At 41.0% G+C, this 20,125-nt stretch overlaps 4 protein-coding genes across 7 annotated transcripts; 2 read left to right on the top strand and 2 right to left on the bottom strand.

The window, feature by feature from the left end:
* The first annotated feature begins 698 nt into the window (after positions 1-698).
* Positions 699-4,498, top strand: LOC129586227 (integrator complex subunit 7-like). Its single transcript, XM_055479307.1, is given in 4 exon segments — positions 699-855; positions 858-1,105; positions 1,221-1,518; positions 1,834-4,498. Coding segments are annotated over 4 exon segments (2,880 nt in total). The 5' UTR covers positions 699-830; the 3' UTR covers positions 4,143-4,498.
* A 207-nt stretch (positions 4,499-4,705) lies between these two features.
* Positions 4,706-7,649, top strand: LOC129586202 (BUB3-interacting and GLEBS motif-containing protein ZNF207-like). Its single transcript, XM_055479269.1, has 8 exons — positions 4,706-4,746; positions 4,864-4,963; positions 5,399-5,528; positions 5,989-6,268; positions 6,398-6,644; positions 6,739-6,933; positions 7,036-7,102; positions 7,161-7,649. Exons 1-8 carry the CDS (start codon positions 4,706-4,708, stop codon positions 7,184-7,186), a joined length of 1,086 nt encoding a protein of 361 aa, XP_055335244.1. The 3' UTR covers positions 7,187-7,649.
* On the bottom strand, positions 7,411-15,864 carry LOC129586201 (suppressor of hairless protein-like). 2 transcript variants are annotated; one of them, XM_055479268.1, is made up of 11 exons: positions 15,029-15,864; positions 10,080-10,407; positions 9,846-10,017; positions 9,638-9,782; positions 9,116-9,290; positions 8,894-9,031; positions 8,575-8,828; positions 8,292-8,447; positions 7,936-8,109; positions 7,741-7,860; positions 7,411-7,654 (listed from the first exon to the last, which is right to left on the bottom strand). In XM_055479268.1, the coding sequence occupies exons 2-11, from the start codon at positions 10,144-10,146 to the stop codon at positions 7,643-7,645; spliced, it is 1,413 nt and encodes a 470-aa protein (XP_055335243.1). In that variant the 5' UTR covers positions 10,147-10,407; positions 15,029-15,864; the 3' UTR covers positions 7,411-7,642. The 2 variants fall into 2 exon arrangements, with proteins under 2 accessions (XP_055335243.1, XP_055335242.1); XM_055479267.1 differs by having other exon boundaries at positions 7,411-7,657; positions 15,029-15,856.
* Positions 15,865-16,183: 319 nt separating this feature from the next.
* LOC129586285 (protein XRP2-like) lies at positions 16,184-19,718 on the bottom strand. 3 transcript variants are annotated; one of them, XM_055479411.1, is made up of 9 exons: positions 19,491-19,718; positions 19,032-19,134; positions 18,445-18,562; positions 18,286-18,377; positions 18,030-18,145; positions 17,569-17,625; positions 16,978-17,243; positions 16,682-16,862; positions 16,184-16,472 (listed from the first exon to the last, which is right to left on the bottom strand). In XM_055479411.1, the coding sequence occupies exons 1-9, from the start codon at positions 19,540-19,542 to the stop codon at positions 16,297-16,299; spliced, it is 1,161 nt and encodes a 386-aa protein (XP_055335386.1). In that variant the 5' UTR covers positions 19,543-19,718; the 3' UTR covers positions 16,184-16,296. The 3 variants fall into 3 exon arrangements, with proteins under 3 accessions (XP_055335386.1, XP_055335387.1, XP_055335389.1); XM_055479412.1 differs by having other exon boundaries at positions 16,978-17,237; XM_055479414.1 differs by lacking the exon at positions 19,491-19,718 and adding an exon at positions 19,317-19,461.
* Between the last annotated feature and the right edge of the window lie 407 nt (positions 19,719-20,125).

Here is a 20,125-nt window from a genome sequence, read left to right as displayed (position 1 = left end):
TTTAGCAGTAAAATACATTTTGAGCCATCAGACTAGTGGCAAAATGCAGAAACATTGTACTTCCTATAATTCCCAGTAGTATGAGAAAATTCACAAATACATTGTACGTACAACTGCTTATCATCTCTTAAAGCACTGTAGTTCTACTCCGGTGTAAGGTCATCGTCCCAAAAGGAATGAAAGCAAATAAAGTATGAAATTCTTCGATGTAGCAGATCGTCAAATCAAGATTTTTTTTCAAAAAATTCTGCACTGTTGCTACCGTAGCACGGTACGGTGACCGTAGTGTTTCCCGGCCCTGCCACACTGCCAGACTGATTTGCCCTGAGAAATCACACCCGCTGAATTGGTTGTCTGCGCTGCCGCGCGAAATAACAAAACGGACCCGAATCAGAAAGGTTATTACGCAACTTCTCGAAATTCTGATTATTAATTTTTTGATTGCGATAAAGGTACGTTCGTTATTAACGGTACTTAAGTACTTATTATTTTACCTTAACCTTACCCCGGTGGTACGAGTATGCAATCAACCATTTTCAAGAATTTTTATGTATTACGACTTTTTCAAGCTGTCACCCCAGGCGGCTGCAAGTAGTGCTGCAATATAACCACTGCAGCGGCGGCTACCTTTTCTATGCTGCCACTCGTTGACTTTATTATTTTTATAATTTTAATTCTTGGAGTTTAAAATAGAAATACTCGTACTCATTTTACTGTTTTTCGCTTATTAAAATCCCAGTAATTCCATTAATTTTAAGTTTGCCGTAGCGAAAAGACAGCTGCGCTTCCGTTTTCAGTAGTGGTTACGGCCGATCGACATTTTCTGGAGAATGGTTTCTCTGGGATACTTTTTCCAGAAGAAAAGCTCTCTTTAGAATTACAGGAATCAGAAGCTCATGGCGCTTTTCTCCGTGTTATCGAACTGATGAGATCTCCGAAGGCAATAGATCATGTGGAAGGTGTGCAGTTGTGCGGGCAAATTGTTTCACGTTATGCCTCACCCACAATTGTCAATTCTGCATTTATGAGAATGGCAGAAACCTTCCGAGCCGGATCCAGTGTTCTCCAAGTTGAGGTGCTTCGGATAATCCAACGGAATACTGAGGTATGGTTTCCTTATGAACGAAATATTATGGATTTCGAGGTTTTACTTAAGTATGTGTGCTTTGGCTGCGGTCGGACAATTAATATTATTGCTTTTAACGGGGTTTGTATTGCAGCATTTGAAAAAAATTCAGAACCATACGGAGTTCATCCGTCCTATTTTCTCCGTTATGTACAGCAATGATCCTGTTGGTCGAGCCATTACACTACGACTCTTGGCTGCTATCGCCGTTAATGTTCCAGATCAGTTTGAGACTCATCATGCAGTTAGAATGGCCTTGCAGTCGTCCAACAGAAACGAACTGGAAGCCGCTCTTGTTGCCTGCCGAAGTTTAGCACGAGTTACACCGAAGTTCGCTGAAGCAATCGCGGAGGATATCATTTCTCTCATGGAGAAGCCGCACCTTTCTGATGGTTTGTCCGTTACTTTTAACGTAGTACTCGTTCGTCGTAAACAACACTTTTGCTGTAATTGTGTCGTTGTTTCTGACAGACCCGAGTATAAGTTACACAGAACATGCGAAGCTGTGGTTTACATGCTGATTGTCGGAATCTATTGTCACATATATTTTATTCTTTTCTTAATTTTTTATTCTTCATTTTACTAAATTTTGTGCTTAGTGAAGTTAAACAGGTCACAGAACTAACTGAGTTTATTCGCTGATTTGGTCGCGATATTTCTATGGTTGTCGTTCTTTACCGATAAAATAAATATTTGTCTTTTGGTAGATGAGAAAATAACGATTCTGGAAATAGTCCCCTCTATCGCCTCGTCGAACCTGGAATCCGAAACGCTGATATTCGTTGTGTCCAAGTTGTTGTCCAGCGATATGACAAATCAGAGCTCCAGATTGGTGGAAACAATCTTTTCGACTTTGAGCGGGTTGCATAAACGGAATACGGCTCTGCCATTGATCGAAAGCCATTTGGCATTATTGGGTAGGTGTATTGGTGACTCCAGATGGGAAATTGCTCGACCAGCTTCAACTGAACTGATGCGCTTTTTCGAATTCTGTGCATCACGGCTTCCAACGGATTCAGCACTAAATTTCATCAAAACTTTCCTTTTATCGAACACGCCGTTCGTAGTTAGTCAAGGCTTGAAATGCTTGTTCCTGTACCTTCGAAACACTTTAACTGACCATCGCGCCTGCGTAGCGGACGTGCAGCTGATGGATCTGCTTCCGGAAAAGACATCTCAGCTCAAAGGGGTTGTGCGGGCATTTGCTTTTGCACTATACTGCAGAATGTTTGCTGTGTCTTGTTACAACCAGACACCGCGCCCCGCTACGGCAGCCAGTAAATCTGATGATATGTTGCTGAAAAGAAGTGAAACGTTAAAGAAATGGATGAGTGATTTAGCTCAAAACGCCACCGAAACGCAGAACAGCGGTATACTGCATTACGTGCTTTTCGGACTCAGTCCACGAAACTATAAGCACTTTTTGAGTCAAATCACGCATGAGTGCTTAGAAATTCTTCCAAGATTTGCCATTCCGTCAGAAAATTTTGAGCGGAAAATTGTTATTTTCATACAAAATATTTCTGAGGAAGATCCTGTTCGGGCGCACGCCCTGTTGGATAAATGTTATCCGTTGAAGTCAATTCTAGCGGGAAACAAAACGTATGCCACTGTTGCCGCTGCTGTTGGAATTTCGTTGCGGATTCCAGATTTCAGTGAAGAATCTCAGCAACATCTTGCCAAACAGATAATTGAGTCGTGCGAGATCTCATTGTGGGATCTGTACAAATTAGCCCGCACGGCCAGTGTCGATGGTCGGCATTATTTCGCATCGGAAATTTACAACTACCTGGCGGCTGATGAGCAAGTTCACGGTTGTCCCCACAGCCATGGCTGGATCGAGGTGCTTCGTCAGATGACCGACTACGAAATTAATAAAAAGAAACTGCTCGCTCCGGGCAGCGAACTGGATGACATTGCGGATAACCTCGGCGATTGTTTGATGGAATTTATGGAGACTAGTGTAAAGCTGACGGAATATCGTACACCAGATCGATATGGATATTTCAAGAAAAACTTTCTGGATGTTAAAGTTGGCTTTCAGAGAGCCTGGGAGTTGATGCTAGAGACACTGGAGCAAATTCGAGGTCGTGGCATGGATATGGGTGACCCGGAAGAGGATCTGGAACAGGTTGCATCGCATTTGCTGCTAATGCGAGCGACGTTGCTGGATCCGATGAACGAATTCCGCACGGTTGCAGAACGATGCGATAAGTTATACAAAATGTCCTTCGATGCCGACGGACCATCCCTAGGTGTGGTGCGGCTCTATCACCAAATTTGCTGCCGATTTGCTGTTTGTCTGGCCAGTCTGGGTGGGCGCGGTTTCTCAGCGGATACCGCCATTCCATCGACACCGCTTGCACCACAGTTGGGCGTGGCAGCAGCGCTGGAACGTTTGGACAGCCTCTCGAAAACCACTTTGTCTAGCATCTCACCTACCGATTTTTATGAAGTGGTCAAAGAACTGTTTCGCTTGTCCGGATTCTTTTTATCCCTGCAAGTGCCGATACCCCGCTATTTCTTTCAGCAGTATCAGTCGACTAGTCTGGCAGTCGTTATTACACCATCATCAAATGCTGAGACGGAATTCGCTCAGACGATCAACATGGACACGAGGTTCACTCTCAAAGTGGACTGCGCGCTGACAGTGGAAAGGGAGAGAGGCTGTCAACCGATTCGGACAGTCAAAGATGTGCGGGTAACGGTGCGAATGCGCTTAATGAAGAGTCTGCCGTTTTCCTCCAAAGTGATTCACAGCCTGGAGACACCACCGGAAGTGCTGGTGCACACGGTGCCGATGGAAGAGATCAATTTTTTCTCGCACAGTTTTGTGATATTTTTGGGTTATCCGGGAATTTATCGTATCAGTGTAGATTTGGAACTCATTGATTGTAAGCTGTCCTCTTGGGATGCGATGCAGAATGCTGAGCTTTATGTCAAAGTGACGGAAGGTTTGGGCGGACCACACAAAAGGAAAGCACAGGACAATCCTCCTCAAGACAAAATGGAATAGCTTGTTTCGTGTCCTACGTCGTTGGCGTGAGTTTTGGATACATTCAGCAATCTTTCCGGATTTCTGTTTCAACACGGTTTTATGCAGCAGAGTTTTCCGTAGTTGCCGATATGTATTGTTTACTTTGGGGTTTGTTGTATTTAAAATAGTACCGTAATGTAGACTTTGGTTGTTCGGTACGTGGAATCGTGAATCGTTTTCTATGGTTTTGTTTTGTTTGTGTTCGGTCTGCTAGCACAAACCACAGTGCACACAATAACACATGTGTACAAAGCCACCGCCTGCGCCGGCGCTCATCGTAATTTTCGAGGTCTGACCACCGTAGTCCATTTTCCTGATTACAGTACTATATATATAGGTCACAGATGGCGCTGCTGCTGTACGAGTAGCCATATCACCGCTGCCCGTGGTGGGTTAGCGATAAAACATGAAACGTAGAAATTCTGGTCCGTACTCCGTACCGCAGTTTTTTACCCATTTCAAAACTGATTCTTAAAGCTGAAAGCAACGTTGGAAGAAATGTTTGGAAAAAGTTGAATTTTGAGATTATAGTTTCACAAACCATGGGACGAAAGAAGAAGAAGCCGCAGAAGCCGTGGTGCTGGTACGTGTTAATGCCACGATGTGGCAGAGTTGGATGTATGGCTCATTGGCTCTGGCTGGACCAGAATCAGAACGGATCTCAGTGGAATCTTTTGCAACTAACGCGGTTGTTTGGCAGGTACTGCAATCGGGAGTTTGAAGACGAAAAGATTCTTATCCAGCATCAGAAGGCCAAACCGCAGAAGCCGTACACGGTGCTGGCCATCCACTGCATGCAGGTACAGTACTTGGCTACTTGGGAGGATGCCACACTTTGCGGCAGCAGCTTCGTAAAAATATTATGATTTTATAGAGTTTTAGGAACTAGGATTAAAAGTGTTGATTCAGGTGGACAAACCCAGCAAAACTTGTTTAGTTTTTAACTAACATAAAGGTTTGGGTTCGCCTTTTATTGTTTTCGGAATTGATGGTTTCATCGTTCACGAATATTTTGTAGTACTGTAGCTGGATCTTCTTTACCGCTGACTCAATTTTAATTAGCTAATACACTTCAGAAAGTCGGAAATTGAATTCGAAACCAGCACAAGTTTTGTGGTTGTTGTCTACTTCCGAACTGATGTATTTTATTAAAAAAGTTTTGTGCGTTAAGCTTTAGAGCTTTCGAATTTTTTGTGGCAAAATTTGATATCAAGTAAAGTGTCTGTGCTTGGTAGGTCCACAAAGAAACACTGGATAAAATACCAAATGCCATTGTTGGTCGAACGAGTGTCGATGTGGAAATTTACGGCATGGAAGGAATTCCACCGGAAGATCTGCGCGCGCATGAACAGCAGAAGAGGGAAAGTATGTCACTCTTTCGTTATTAAAATCCTGTTTTCGGTGCACATTTTTGCATTGCTTTGTAGAGCTGCCTAAAAGGAACCATCTAAGAATTACGTAAGCAGCCAAAATTTGTTAACTTTGTGCTTTTTCTTAAAAGGTAAATTGTCATCAGTCTTTTCCTGTAGATACGGCGAAAATGGGCAATTACGTAATTCTTAGTGGACCTTTTTATACTGCAGCCTCAAATGGGCAACACATTGTAGTTTGTTTATCTCTGTTATCTGTTACTACCCATCGTTGCTTCTTAATAATCGTTAACCATTTTAACATTTACATGTATAATATTATTTTGTAACCTTAGCGGATGGCGGTGCACTGAATGGTGCAGACTGCAGAATCCTATGAAGTGCTGCATTATTGATCGTGTGATCTAGTGATCTTTCATTTCCCAGCATTGGAGATTTTTGTTCTTGCTTCTCAGGAGGAGATCAGGATGACGGGGGAAAGGATTCAGACGACGAATCTTCCAATCCGGCCACCACGCCAGCGCCTGCCCCATCCATGCCACCCGGGCCACATCCCTCCTTCGCCGGGGCCTTCCCACCGGCGCCGGGGATGCCTGGTCTTCCGCCTGGCATGAGACCGCCAGGGCCGATGCAGAACATGATGCCCTCCTTCATTCCAGGCATGCCTCCCATGCCCCACATGCAGCGGCCCCCTCCTATGCCTGGAATGCCACCTCCGGGCATGTTTCCACCGGGGTACAGATTTTTTCTACATTGAAGTGTACCCCAATAATGGATTGAATTTATCAGTAGTGAAACTTACTATGCTAGAATATGGATGATTAGCAAACATGTGCTGAAATATTACGTTTGGTATTTTTACAGCATGCCACCTGGCTTTATGCCTATGGGTGGGCCACCGCCTTCAATGCTGCAGCAGCCACCTCCAGGAATGCCTCAGCCTCCTCCCTGGGCTGCGCCGCCTCGAATGAATGTTCCACCCAATATGGGAGGCCCGCCGCCGCCACTACCCGGTCACATGCCTCCCGGGCCAGGCCCGGCACCACCGCCTGGCGCCACGAATCTGTCACAACCACCTCCGCGGCCCTTGTTTCCCGCTGCAGTTCCTGAGGTACGGACGCCATCAGTGAAAGTTTTTCACGGACCAGTGGTCATTTGATGTAGAGTTTGATAAAACTGAATTAGAGATGTTGCTGTTATTACAGCGCCCTCCCCCGATTACGGGAGGGATTGACTTTAAAGCGCTTTCCGGCGGGACAACGACAGGTGCAATGCCTACATATGCGAACCCGGCTGCTGGCAAAACTGCCGCTCCGGCTCCTGTACCAGCGGCGCCGGTTTACATTGCGGCTCCTGAACAGGGCGGACAAATATGCCACCCTGCAGAAGATATTTCTTTGGTAGGAAAGCGTTACCGTAATTGGAAAGCGGTTTGCGTGGATTATACAACAAAACACTGCTTTCTAAACTCAGCGAGTTTTTAAATATTTTTTATGGTTTAGGAGGAATTGAGGGCAAAACGTTATCGCCGGAACACGGAAAAACGGAATGCGTTGCTTAGAGAAGATGGTGAGTCATCTGTACTCATATTTAATATAGTGCGGTGTTATACCCATTTTGTTTTCAGAAGATCTACGGCCTCCTGGATTGTAAATTGATAAACTATAGCCACAATGGTCAGATTTGTCACCCAACATTTACTGCATCGGTTTCTTGTATCGTTCTCGTGTATGTTCTGATATCGATCGGCGGATAGATTACTTCTGTCGCGTGGAACCTACTATTATCAGTTTTGCTTTCTTTTTGATTTCTTGTTCTGTTTCTGGCGAAATAGTATTTGGAGGATCTTACCATTCGTCGCCTTGCACATGCACATGCATGCATAAATTATTTACAACTCCCACTTTTGTGGAATCAAATAGTTAAAACCCAGATTAAAACATCGGTGTCAAAAGAATTTTTCTTAACTAGCGAATTCAAAAAGTAAAACATGTATCAGACAATTTGTATGACTCGATTCCAGCGAATCTAAGAGACAACGCGATAAAACAATAAAACAAATTAAAGATCAACAACTGAACGAGGAGAATACTCGTATGGAAGGAGAGTTCATGGTTCCGGCTGCTACACCAAATACAAAAGGATTTAGTAGAGGAATACGCTCACTGTTCTTCGCGAAAAAATTCAAAATGAAGCATACTGCATACCCGTTCGAATCCAGTCGACAGTCTTCGATTTGGCTCCGGGGTATACGTGAACGTCAGACCAGATGGATAAATGACGCCATCATTCCTGACTAATGTGATTGCAACTTTCAGAGATTGCATCTGTAAATTTCTGAATTGCAAGAAAGACGGCGCCATATGATAGAAATAAGGTTCTGACCATCAAACGGCACTTACACTAGCATAATCCCACATGCCCCCGAACGAACTGATGTCAGGAACAACGCACAGAATGTTTTCCTCGCAGCGGTAAAGCGTTTCCGCCTGAATATGCTGAAACCACACCATCAGCTGGGGAGTGAAATTCTCGCCGATTAACTCCAGCATCGCCACATTACCACCACCGTTGAGCTACACAAAAGACAAAAAAAACAACTGATTACAAGATTAATAGACACTGATACGAAGTAAATCAGATAATAGATCACAGATTTGAGACGACTAATCAGGGGTTTAAAAAACCAGAGAACACGCCAATATGAAAATGCAAGCCGATTGGAAGGCTATTGAGCGATCAGCGAAATCCCTCTTACATGCAAACTTCTGACCACAGGAACTGGAGAAACAGGAATTGCAGCGGGACCGAGACCTTCATAAAAGCGGTACTGTGCCTGGTCAACACTGATAATAGTCCAACAAGTACCATCGTTGATCATTTCGCGATTAGGTTCTTTCGGACATATACTCGCCTGCAAACAACAACACAATACAACAGTAATCTCCGCTGAAAATTCACTACTGCTGAACTATATGCGCAAACAGCAGCAGCGGTAGCGAAGTCTGGAGTGCTTGCTACTAGAAAACTTTAAAACAAACCTGGTACTGAACGATGCGTTCGCCACTAAGACATAGGTACATTCGTTCCGTATCCTTCATATAGAAAGCGCATTTGTGCAGTTGAGACACCGGATCATCCGCATCCAGGAGAGCCATCTGCTTGTCGATCTTGCGGATAATCAGCCGTGGTAGCGCCATGCCGGTTACCGCGCAAACCAATTTAACTGTTGACCCGTAGTGAATATAACCTTCTTTCGAGGTAAATTCTTCTGATTCCGGCTCGTTTTCATCCACTAGAAGACGAAAATGCCACACATAAACATCTTAATCAAAGGTCACCATATTTTGTCCAGCTTACGAAGGTGGATGGTGAATGCTCCCCATTGTGTAGAGCTAGCGTGGAACGCTTGATTCATAACGTGAAGATAGCGCGTACTCACAGTCTGCGAGCGCAGCCGGTTGAACAAAGCGATCTTCGTTCCAGATGGAATGCACACTATATGGGCACAGGTGCAAATACACATACTAGATGCAATATAGTTACGCAACAGAAAATTGACGGCGCTAAACGATTTCTTACGATCTGTGTTTTTCAGAGATTGCTTCTTTTTCGAAGGTTTAGAGATGACTTTGATTTTACGACTGTGGAATGTCCCAATCGGATGTCCGTTTGAGTAGAACAGTTTACAAATCAGAGTGAAATACTTCCGCTTGTCCGAATCAGAGATAAACAATGTTTTCGCTGCACAGAAATTCTGCAAAGAATGTACTCTTCATGCGAGAGCGACAGATTGGTCACAAAAAAGCTTTCATACATTTGGTAAGCAGGTAAAGTTACTACTAGTCTTATTAATTATATCAATTAGTTAAAGCTATTAATTTTATAAAATTTTTCACTGTAATGTAGAACGTATACTGTGCATCAGATAATGCGTTATTAAATTGACAAAAATTGTCAGTAGTTTACTGTGAGCAATGCTCGGCTGTAGATGTATGCTTTTTATTGTGCGAAAATTCGAAATCGACAAAAAATACTGCTAGCACAGCCAAGCAGTGATCCAGTATCGCCTGTATCGGTAATCAATTCGCTTTTGTTACCAACCTTTCCTTGGAAATCCAGTTGCTGCATTTCCTGATCGCCACCAATTCCAACATAAGGACACACCTGCACATCTGCAGGCATCTTCTCCGCCTTTGCACTCCATCCATTTCCCAGCAGGTACACACAAGGTGGTGGACAAAAAAATCTAACGACAGCAAATGTTAAATCCAGAAGCAATAAGGTACAACCATAGAAATGCATCTTTTACCGTTTTTCGTTTCCGTAAGACTTTTGTGCAACTTTAGCATGGAGAATTAACACCGTCATATCCATTTTCTGTTGCTTCAAGTATTCCATCATGTGGGTATCTTTCAACTTTGGTTCCTTAATTTGTGCCAATAAATTCAGTGTGGTCGGAGAGGGCACTGGTTTGATGTAATCTGTAATTATACGGATCAAGCAAACGCCAAGCTGAAAACTTCAACATCAAAATTTCAATAACCTTTCGCATCGGATTCTGCATCCGAGTCATTTTCCGTATCGTAATGTTTGCGTTTGTTAGAGGCCATCGTGGTCAGACAATGGGCGTACGATTTCAGGTCAAATTTGCGTAGATCAGATGAGATATAACTGCATGTACTGGATGCGGGTGGAAAAGGATATCCGGAAAAGGAGACCGGAGACTGGCTGATCGGAAACGGCAGCGCAGAAGGGCATCCAGGAGACGGGTGACTGGCTGGCGAATGTAAATGGAAAGGGTAATCGCGCGCAGACGACGTAGTTGTCAGATATGGAGGGTAGGGTCCAAAAAATCGGCTATCGTACTGATGCTACAGAAGTAGAAGATTTGTACACTTTAACAGGTAAAAACATAATGATATGTGAATATTTATCCGATCAACTCTGTTTCTGCAATTCATTAAACATCTTGTCAATTTTAGAATTCCATCCACCCAAAATATTTTTGTACGATGAAGAAAATGTAAATATTACCCTATTTTTAAATGTATCTAAGTTCATATTTAGACACTTTTTATGGCGTATTCGTGTTAATTCAACAAAGCAATACCATGTCTGCCATTGTCTGGCATGTTCGTAAAGTGTGCTCATGACCAGTATAAGTGCACAATGTTCATAATGAATCTCGTATATCTATCATTTCCAGAATCTCATATATCAATAATTTACAACATCTACAGCGAATCCAGTAGAGTTACACAATTAGAATGATTTGAAAACAACAAGCTCAAAACCACATCAATAATATCTTTCATAAAAACAGAGAATATCGTTTATATCAATATCAATGTATTTCTTGCCGGCTTAGTTCAAACTTTTCGAATTTGAAGTAATTTAAACTGACCAGTCAACGGTCTTACCGGTTCATTTGTACACGGCGATTTGATGATGCTTAGCTCACTGTCACAAAAATCGCTATATAGCGCCATAAGAAATTCAAATCCGCCTCTTATCCAACGTATAAAGGGTTGATTTCCAAATGTACTAATGTAGTATGATTATTACGCAGTCAAAATACAGGGATATAAAATAAGACAAATTATAAACTAAAAGCTTGTAGCAACTATCGCTGCCCGTACACTGGCGATGATCACCGCACTTGCTGACAGTGAAGTGGTTTCTGTGGTTCCGCTCGGAAACCGCGAAACGGATTAAAATGCACTCCGTGATTTTTTTCTTAATCGAATTGCAACGCTATTTGGATACGTGACAATTAAGGACAATTATCGGTCGCTGTCACATTAACTAGACTATTCAAACGGATCAATGCAGTTATCAAATTTTTGCGATACGACTTATTTACTTTTGTGTAAATCTCAAATGCGCGCTCCGTCGACTGTCGACTAACTCATGTTACTAAACCCGTACCAACTTTATTATAAAACCGCTTATTAGAAAAAGCAATCAAAATCAGTATCACTATTTGATCTAATTCCACTGCACAACAATATACAATAGAACTACATATTAGGTCGGTAACTGCGTATCCGTTTGGTGAATCAAAAACACCCAACGTACAGCAGCATCTCGAAATTTTCTTTTAGCAACACTGCACGATCAAACTTCTTCGTAACACATACATATCCAAATCCATCAAACCCGTAAGGATTCGATGCAGTCTGCGGTCATAATGGACAGTGGTCTTCACAGCCAGCAATTACTAACTCGTACTAACTACTCGTGCTCATTTATACTTGTGCCACAAAAGCACGTAAAAGACTGCTGAAGTTCTTTCTTATCACATAATAATAAAAAAAATAAAATGTCGTAAATAAAACAGATTAAGATGTTAAGGCATTTTTTATCTCCGAACCAACGTTAGCCAGGTACACCTAACGTGTAAAGAAATTTAAAAAATTATACCTATCAGTTGACGCAGAAAAAAACATTCAATTCTGAAAATTCAGCATATACTCCCTCCCACCATCAATCGCCGGTTGATAACGTAGTTTAATTGCTCGCAAAGTAGTCATGGATAAATGCACAGATCCACAGCAAAAACAAAAAAACCGTTACTTATATTAACGACACAGTACGTGGGAAACTCTACTTTACAAGCACTTATACGCTACATTTTAAGAGACTTGACCTGAAAAATCCAATTAAGCACCTGCAAAAAAATGAGCCACTCACCTACTGCTACAGCAGTACAGCGAAGGAGATACAATATAAGCGAGCTTTCACCATTCGAAACAGCGACAAAAAGGTGCGAATAAACTATTTAAAAAGTCTGCAGATTTGCAAACAAGCTTTCAAGCGCATGAAATTCATTCTAAAATGAAAGCAACAAGCCAGTCTTAAAACTCTAAGTGGCCATTTCAAACTCCTTTTCGTATCCAGATTATTAAACGGTACAGCTAGCCTACACGTTAGCGAACAATTAGCCGCACATACAGAGCATCATGGCAATGTAAAAGGCAGATGGAATCAGAAACGCTGACTGATGTGGACATGGGAAGGACATATTGGAAAAGCTTTTCATGTCCATCTGTCGTTAGAACGAAAGGCCATCTATCTATCCAGTTAGAAAGGAATCGATTCGAGTGTGAGAATATATAGCTGGAAACTCTCACGGCGCAGTTACAATAACCCAGACAAAACTTCAGTTCTCGCCCACTTTTGCTCTATCCGGTTTCATCAAATGTTCACACGCTCACATTTATATCTGACCAAGAGGATACATGAAGGACAATACGCAGGGCGCAATCATATAAAATGGGGCGATAAAATGCAACACGAGCAAATAGGTAATATGAGAAGTGATATGAAGTCAGGTATTTGCAGAACACTGGAAGTCGCACTGGCCAGTGGCCACTATAGTGAAGGAGGTTGGACTACGACCAGAATTACGGAAAAAATTAGCTTGCTTACTGGTTAACTAAAATTTCAGTTTACCGGTGTATCGAAGGGTAAAAACGATGCTTCACTCTTCTACGCAAAAAAAAATCAAGATCTGCAGGTCCAACAAGTGGCTTTGCGATTCAAAGCTAACGAAGCTATGAGGTGCCAAATTACATCACATCAAAATTAATTACAGTTCGTTGGTCACTTGGAATTTACCACCATTTTTTAAACCACGATGTAGCATTATACTAGTTTTTTCGACGTGCTATTCCGTTTCTCTTTTTTAACTTTTCCGTTCAGTAAACTTCAATTTAATCTTTTCTTAAATGATAGTGCTGAATCTGCTGATTGTAATTTGTGTATCTATGTCCAAACATACTTATCAAATCTTGTATGTATTACAACGTCACTAACCAGTAAGTCGAGAAAAACTGCAAAGCACAACATTAAAGTGGAAGCGAACAAATCACATGCGATAACAATGTTTCCCTTTTTTTAAATTAATTAAAACCTTATTGTTAAATATAAGGTACTGTAAAAGCAAGACAAAGTTTGTGTGTTTCTAAACATTATAAAATTAGCAATGCGCCCAGGGAAACGGAAACGAGTGGCAACAACTATGTAGAGGAACTGTTATTATAAATTCACTTAAATGACATGACATGCTGGCGTACCAATAAGCGAATACGTGTTAAATTCGACAATATGCAAGTATATGTACGTTTCACAGTAATAAAAATAAAGGTGCAAAAGGTGCAAATCCACAAGAAGGACCGATGCAGGCTGATTTGATTACTTTCTAATTATATTTTTTTACGCATTGTACAACATACCGGTAAATTAGCGGTGATTAATATTATATATGAGTTAAACAAACCACTTCCGATTTTAATGTTCGTTATATGGTTAGCGCTTTGGTCGACAGTAATTTTTATTTTTTACTTTTATTTTTTGTAATTTTTATTTTTATTTTTAATTTTTTTATTTTTTTACTAATAATCCGTTTTTAATTTGAATTAATGGTTGCCCGAGCAAAGTTAGTAAAAAATCACAAATCATTAGTATCTTAATGAATACTAACATTATGGCGGGTGTACATTTAATAGTAAGTATAGGAATTTTGGAACATGGCCGGGAGAATTCAAGACTTCTTGCACATACTGCAGCCGCACAGCGCTGGCGATGCTGCATGCCGGTTCGCACAGGCTCAGTCGGCGCTGATTCACTACACTGTCGTTTTCCCAACACACCGTCAACTCGTGAGAACTTGCGCCAGCACATGAAAGCTGGTTGCGCCAGCAGCTTTGCTTTCGTATGTAGTACCGCACAGCGCAAGCATTGGCGTTTGCTGAATACCACAAACACAGCTCAGCGGATCGCCATTTCGTCAATATATTAAACCGTGTTTGATGAAAACATTGCAATCAATGTTTCAAAGCACACAAAGAACCATTAGTGCGGCTATGGCTAAAAACGTCCATAACAACCTGCACAGCGAAGTCTATGCCCTTGTGCACTGATCAGCAGCCGAATTGTATTGTATGGTTATCAACCCGAGAGCTCAGAAACCCGAACAAGTACGTACGGACAACAAAAACGTTTTACGGTTATGAGATCCAGAACGCGATTCTGGAAGAAAAAACCTTTTCAGTTTCAAAATTTTTCTGTTTGAGTAAACAATATTACGAACATCGCCGGTAGCGGAAGCCGCAAAACGGCAAATCATGAAAGAGACTAACAAATTTATTATCGATGCTATGTTCCAAGTAGCAAAGCTGAATTTGTGTTATTAAAGGCACAACAGCGAGATATGTGAAACTAATAATTCACTGCATCATTTTAAAAATAACATATATAATAAATTCAAGCTCTGTTGTTAAAGTGCGTCCAAAGTCTTATGAGTGGCTACAGAGTACAGACACCATGTAAACTGTGTATAAAACTACTGTATATACTTTGTAGCATGCAACGATACAAAGTACTGTACTTAACTGTAAGAGCAGCAATTTCGACTTTCTGAATAACTGTACAGGTTGTCTCGTATAGATAAGACAAAAAATACGATGTGATTTGATTATATTACAGTACCTGACAGGTAGAAAGAGCCGGACTCTTGGAAACAGCTAATGGCAGAAGCTGCTTCTCACAGCGAGGATCATGCACGTGGGAACGAAGCTTCCCGTAACAGTACCACGACACTTCCGGATCCCGGTCAAATAGGCTGTCGCCAGACCATCCCGGAATGCTGTTAACAAGTTCGTTTCCTCTGGTTCCTTGTCGGTTTTATGTTTGAAACAAAACACGCTATAAAACAGAAAACAAGGGAAAGCAAGCAGATAGAACTGCCACAGAAAATGTCTGTAGCGCTGCAGTTTACTGCTTCGTTACACCAAACCAGTTGAAATCACCAATCGTGAGAAAGCGAGTTTAGACTGCAGTTTAATGCGATCGAGATAAGAGAACCGTGCATATGTTCACTCAGTGCGCGGTGCGCTTGTGCAGAGTGGAGCAGACAATTTTTTGGGCTACAAAAAATGGAAAAGATTTCCGCCGGTCGGCGACGATATGAGCCATTTGCTCATAATATCACGTGCACGTGCCGTTTAATCGTCGGGATGGTACCATGCTTTGTATTTTTTATTAAGTAGTAATAAGTACCTTAATTTTTACAACTTTTCTTGTACTCGCTTACGGTTGCGGTTATATCAAACAGAAGTTCTGAACGGTAGTAACGGTACTATTGTAGCTTCGGATGTCGTGTTATAATTAATTTATGATTTTATAATACATTGGTCGATAATATCGAAAACACACTGGCCGAGCGGAATGTGGTATTACCAGCTGCAGTTTTAATAGTATACGGTTAAAACCAGCTGTACATAAGTTTGACAGAAATCGTACTTGTTAGTGGCACTTTATATTAGCCGTAATTCCTTGAATTCAAAAAAGCTAAGCGCAAAGCAAGAAGCACGTTACCTTTTATAATGATAGGACGGTCACGTTTACAGGCATTATTGCATCATGATCATAATTATTTGTAAAGTTAAGTATTAAAAAATTACCAATATTACTCACAGTTCCATGCAGTTCGTGAAAATACCGTGCAGTGCAGTACAATTACCGCGCTATGTTTCATGTGCACAAATGTTCAAATATTGTAGAAGCATCCTGTACTGTCTATATATACATATATATTACAACTTCTGCCTACATATACCATTATATACTTCTGCACTGTCTGTCTGCTTTGCACCACTTTAATAATTGGTTATTTTTATGTTAAATTCGGACAGAACTCTCGTTTTAGTAGAAACTAGAAAAACAGGCAATCACCGGGCTAAAATAATTTGTCATCATCAGTTCATCTTCATGTCGGCTAAGTTCCAAAGATTTTCAATCTGAGATTGCACAAATTCTTTGGAATTGCTAACGTATGCTGACTGTTTCGATCCCTGATTGACTGTGGAGCCAGAAACTTTGTGGCAAATTTTAATAGCTTCCGCGCCGAAGTAATGTAGAATAGTCACGGGACCTGGTGAAGAAAAACGCATCGACTTAAAAAAAAGTTATGGTACCGCTCCAACCATAGTTTTAACTAAGTTTGCATTTGATTACTGTAAGTAACTAAGTTTGAATAACAACAGATGATTAAGTTTGAATTTAATTACTATAAATGCTCATATAAAATCACTACAGTATCTCGCGCAAAATTTGAGCGTGTTATCACTCGTAATTACTTGCCTTTTTTACAAGCGTCCGCGTAAACACCGGTTTTCAAAATACGTTGTAGATCCGTTGCGGACAGACTGATTTCCCGGGAATTTATTAAAATCAGCGAAGGATGAAAGTTTTGAATTTCTTTCGTAAAAGCAACAGCCGACACTTGTGGGTAATCCGCGGCAAATATGACAACCAAACAATGCTGAAAGATAATCAAAGGTCAGGTCATGCAAGTCACCATAGTTTTGTCGAACAAGGAGCACGCGTGTCATGAGAATCAAAGAGCACCTTTGCCAGCTATTAAGTATATTAAATACCTCGCCATCTTCGTGAAGAGCATTGGTAGGAGCAACACCCATAGTATAAGGAATTACGCTGACACAGGGATCAAAATTTGCTTTAAGATCGACATCCCCAATGGACTCTGGATCGCTAAGGCCGACTTTCGCTGTGGCAAGGGTATCATGGATTAGGCTGAAGTTGTGGCTGGAGAGAATATCATCGGTGTTTGGTGTGAAATCGTGCACTTGGCTCCAGTTATTGTTAAAAGGAGAAAGTTTTGCTGCTTTTAGTTGATCTGTAACTGCAGTCTGATAACTACGAGTACGATTCCTGTTCAATATTAAGTCTGGCAAACACCAAAGATTTCACCATAGCTAGAAAAAGCTTCCTGGGCCATAAATAAACAGGATAATATGAGCACCATGAACTTGTTTGCTTATGATTAACTGTTAAATCGTTTGCATGCATACTTTTTGCAGAAAAATACTTTGGTAAGCGAATCGCTTTCTAACGTACATTTGGCTTAAGCAATTCCATTTTGCCAAAAATCTTTCTTAATTGTTTTGCGTATGTAAATATACACATCGTTATTCACAAATAATAAAATATAGGAACGTAGTACGTACCCTCCAAGCCATTGTAACTTATTTGCAGGCAAGCAAATTTTGCTCCCACAGTATTTTCTGCAATCATTGAAACATCAAAAATGTAATTCGTTGTAATGTAAAATATAAATAAATTGGCGGTGTGTAACTCTAAATTACTGAAATATTTCTTAGCCATCAAACATGCTTATGCTCGGCCGGCCGAGAATATAAACTATTAATATTATAAATACTACTATAACTAGAATGAAGTATACTTATTGTTAGGTATATTATGATACAATTGTAGCTGCGTATCGTACTGGTGCAGTATTTCCGGCAACGCCTCGAGTTACTGTTTTTCCAAATCTGCGCATTAGGCTGTCGTATCCGCAATTACATCGATCTTAATTACTCTTCTTCCATGTTTAGAACGCTTGTCTGCGTTTAGACGGTTTACGAAATTCTGCATTACGTAGCGGCACACGTAATACAATACATACCGATAATCGGCTGAGTACAACAACATAAGTATGCAGCAAGTCTCCGGCAATCGCGAGTTCTGAACTGTTGACAAATGACAAGAATTGTGCAGTCCACACAGTGGCGCAGAAATATACTGAAATAAATAAACAGATGCCAAAATACGAACATAAATGAATTCGAGGTAACATTCAAGAAGCAGAAAACTGGTGCGCGTCACATGTTATAGCGGAGCATGTTCCAGAATTATACATGTATTATAGCATATTTGCTTACCTTCCCTTGCAAGGGCCAACAAAAATGGCACATCCGGTGCAGTCCAGTATCGTTACAGTGTCACACCAATCAAACAAGAAGATGTTGCAGTTCTGTAAAACAGCGTTTTTATGGTACTAATGTTAGTTCATAACGACTTTTTGACACTTATTATTTTACCCGGCATCGTTCGATAATAAATTGTTGTCCGTTAATCGCTTGAGGTTGTTTGACCAGGGTCTCGTTTTCTTTTGCTATAAACTGGTAATCTTCCGGATTCACTTTCGGTCTGTTATTCCTGTAAGTATATGGAATAAAATCTGTGTGCGTTATTCGTTTATGATATTAACAACTGTAAGATTGTGTAATTAAAAAGCGTTTTTTGCCGCACTTTTGAAATCTTTGTGCGTTTGCTGTTGTAACCCTAGGGTAAGGATTCCCAAAATCACCAATGATTTATAAAGTTACAATACTTATGTGCATCTTTTTAAGTAGTTATGAAGTAAAAACAAATTTATACTACATAAGCCTCATTAGCTACGTATTACTTGGACTTAGAGAAGTCTAAGTAGTTGTCCCTTTGTACGTATAATATCAGTCCTCGTATAATTTGATGCAGAAGTGGTATTTAGCGTGCAGTCGTCCCTACTTGTACGTCACGTTAATCAACCAGCTAAAGATAATCATTAATTTTATCCCCTTTTTCGTCTATATAGATGAGAAGCGTAACAGTGGACAGTACGTAAGTAATAAGTATTACGGCTTACCACGAATAAACTTTAAGAGCTGGGTCACCGCTTTGACGGCGGGAACCGTTTTGGCCAGGGAGTGCAACAGTCGACGAAGTAGCCGACGCACATGTCGAAGGTCCTGAAGAACCGGAAAAGTAATTTCTGACCAAGGCGAGTACTTGACCCATTTTCAGAACATCAGAACAAAATAAGCGGCCAAACTGTGAAACTATCGAGTCAACAACCGCATCATGCAGAAATGCTGGTATTAGAGTTTTCAAATCTGATGCGCCACGACCGCGATTGCTGCGTCAAGCTTACGGCAAATCCCGAAATGGATCATCCTAAAATCTGCCGCAGATTCTGCTCGTACAGCGAGCACCTGATTGCACTTTTTATGCTCTGATGTTTAGCGGATAGCACAATATTTGCATGTTCACAGTCGATCAATGAGATTTCTCGATAATATCGGCCAATCCACAGCGTGCTGCTTACCATTAATGTAGCTTCTCCACCTGCGAACGCCAGGAATACCGGGGCGGCTCATGCACAGGTGCAATACGTATCGTATGTTGGTGCCTAAGATCGAAGTTTATCCAGCATAAAATTATGTGCGTGTACTGGATGAATTCCCGAAATGTGTTGGCACTCATTTGTATTGGGCCAGGTCACACTGAATGTTCAGTTCGCTGAACAATGCTCTGTACTTGCGTCCCAAAAAATAATCGTCATTTGTGCTGTTGGCTCTAACTTTAAGAAAACATAATCGAACTGAGTTCGTTAGCTTTTTTTGTATTGGTTATACTTTAAGAATGGGCAATTGCGTCGTAGAACAGTATATTATGTTTCCTTACGAAACAGTACTTTGCATATACTTGTACTACCCGGTATTAAGTACTGAAAGCGGCATATATACGAGTGCTTTTAACTGACTTCGCGTTTCCCTTAAAAATATGAAATTTTTTAAAAAATTTCTTGATTTTGTTTCATATATATATGTTTATGTTGCGAGTTCGCTGATGGCATTGCATTATGCTTTTCGGGCTTATAAGTTATAATCTTCATTTCTGACTTTGACCCAGCTGCAGAGAGTTGTTTTCAATTTTATTCCGAAAAAAACATCGCTATAA

This window comes from Paramacrobiotus metropolitanus, unplaced genomic scaffold (genome assembly GCF_019649055.1).
Source record: "Paramacrobiotus metropolitanus isolate TYO unplaced genomic scaffold, Prichtersi_v1.0 Parri_scaffold0000020, whole genome shotgun sequence".
NCBI classification, from domain to species: Eukaryota; Metazoa; Tardigrada; class Eutardigrada; order Parachela; family Macrobiotidae; genus Paramacrobiotus; species Paramacrobiotus metropolitanus.
The sequence above is the reverse complement of the archived record's forward strand: the minus strand, read 5'-3'. Positions and strand labels throughout refer to the sequence as shown.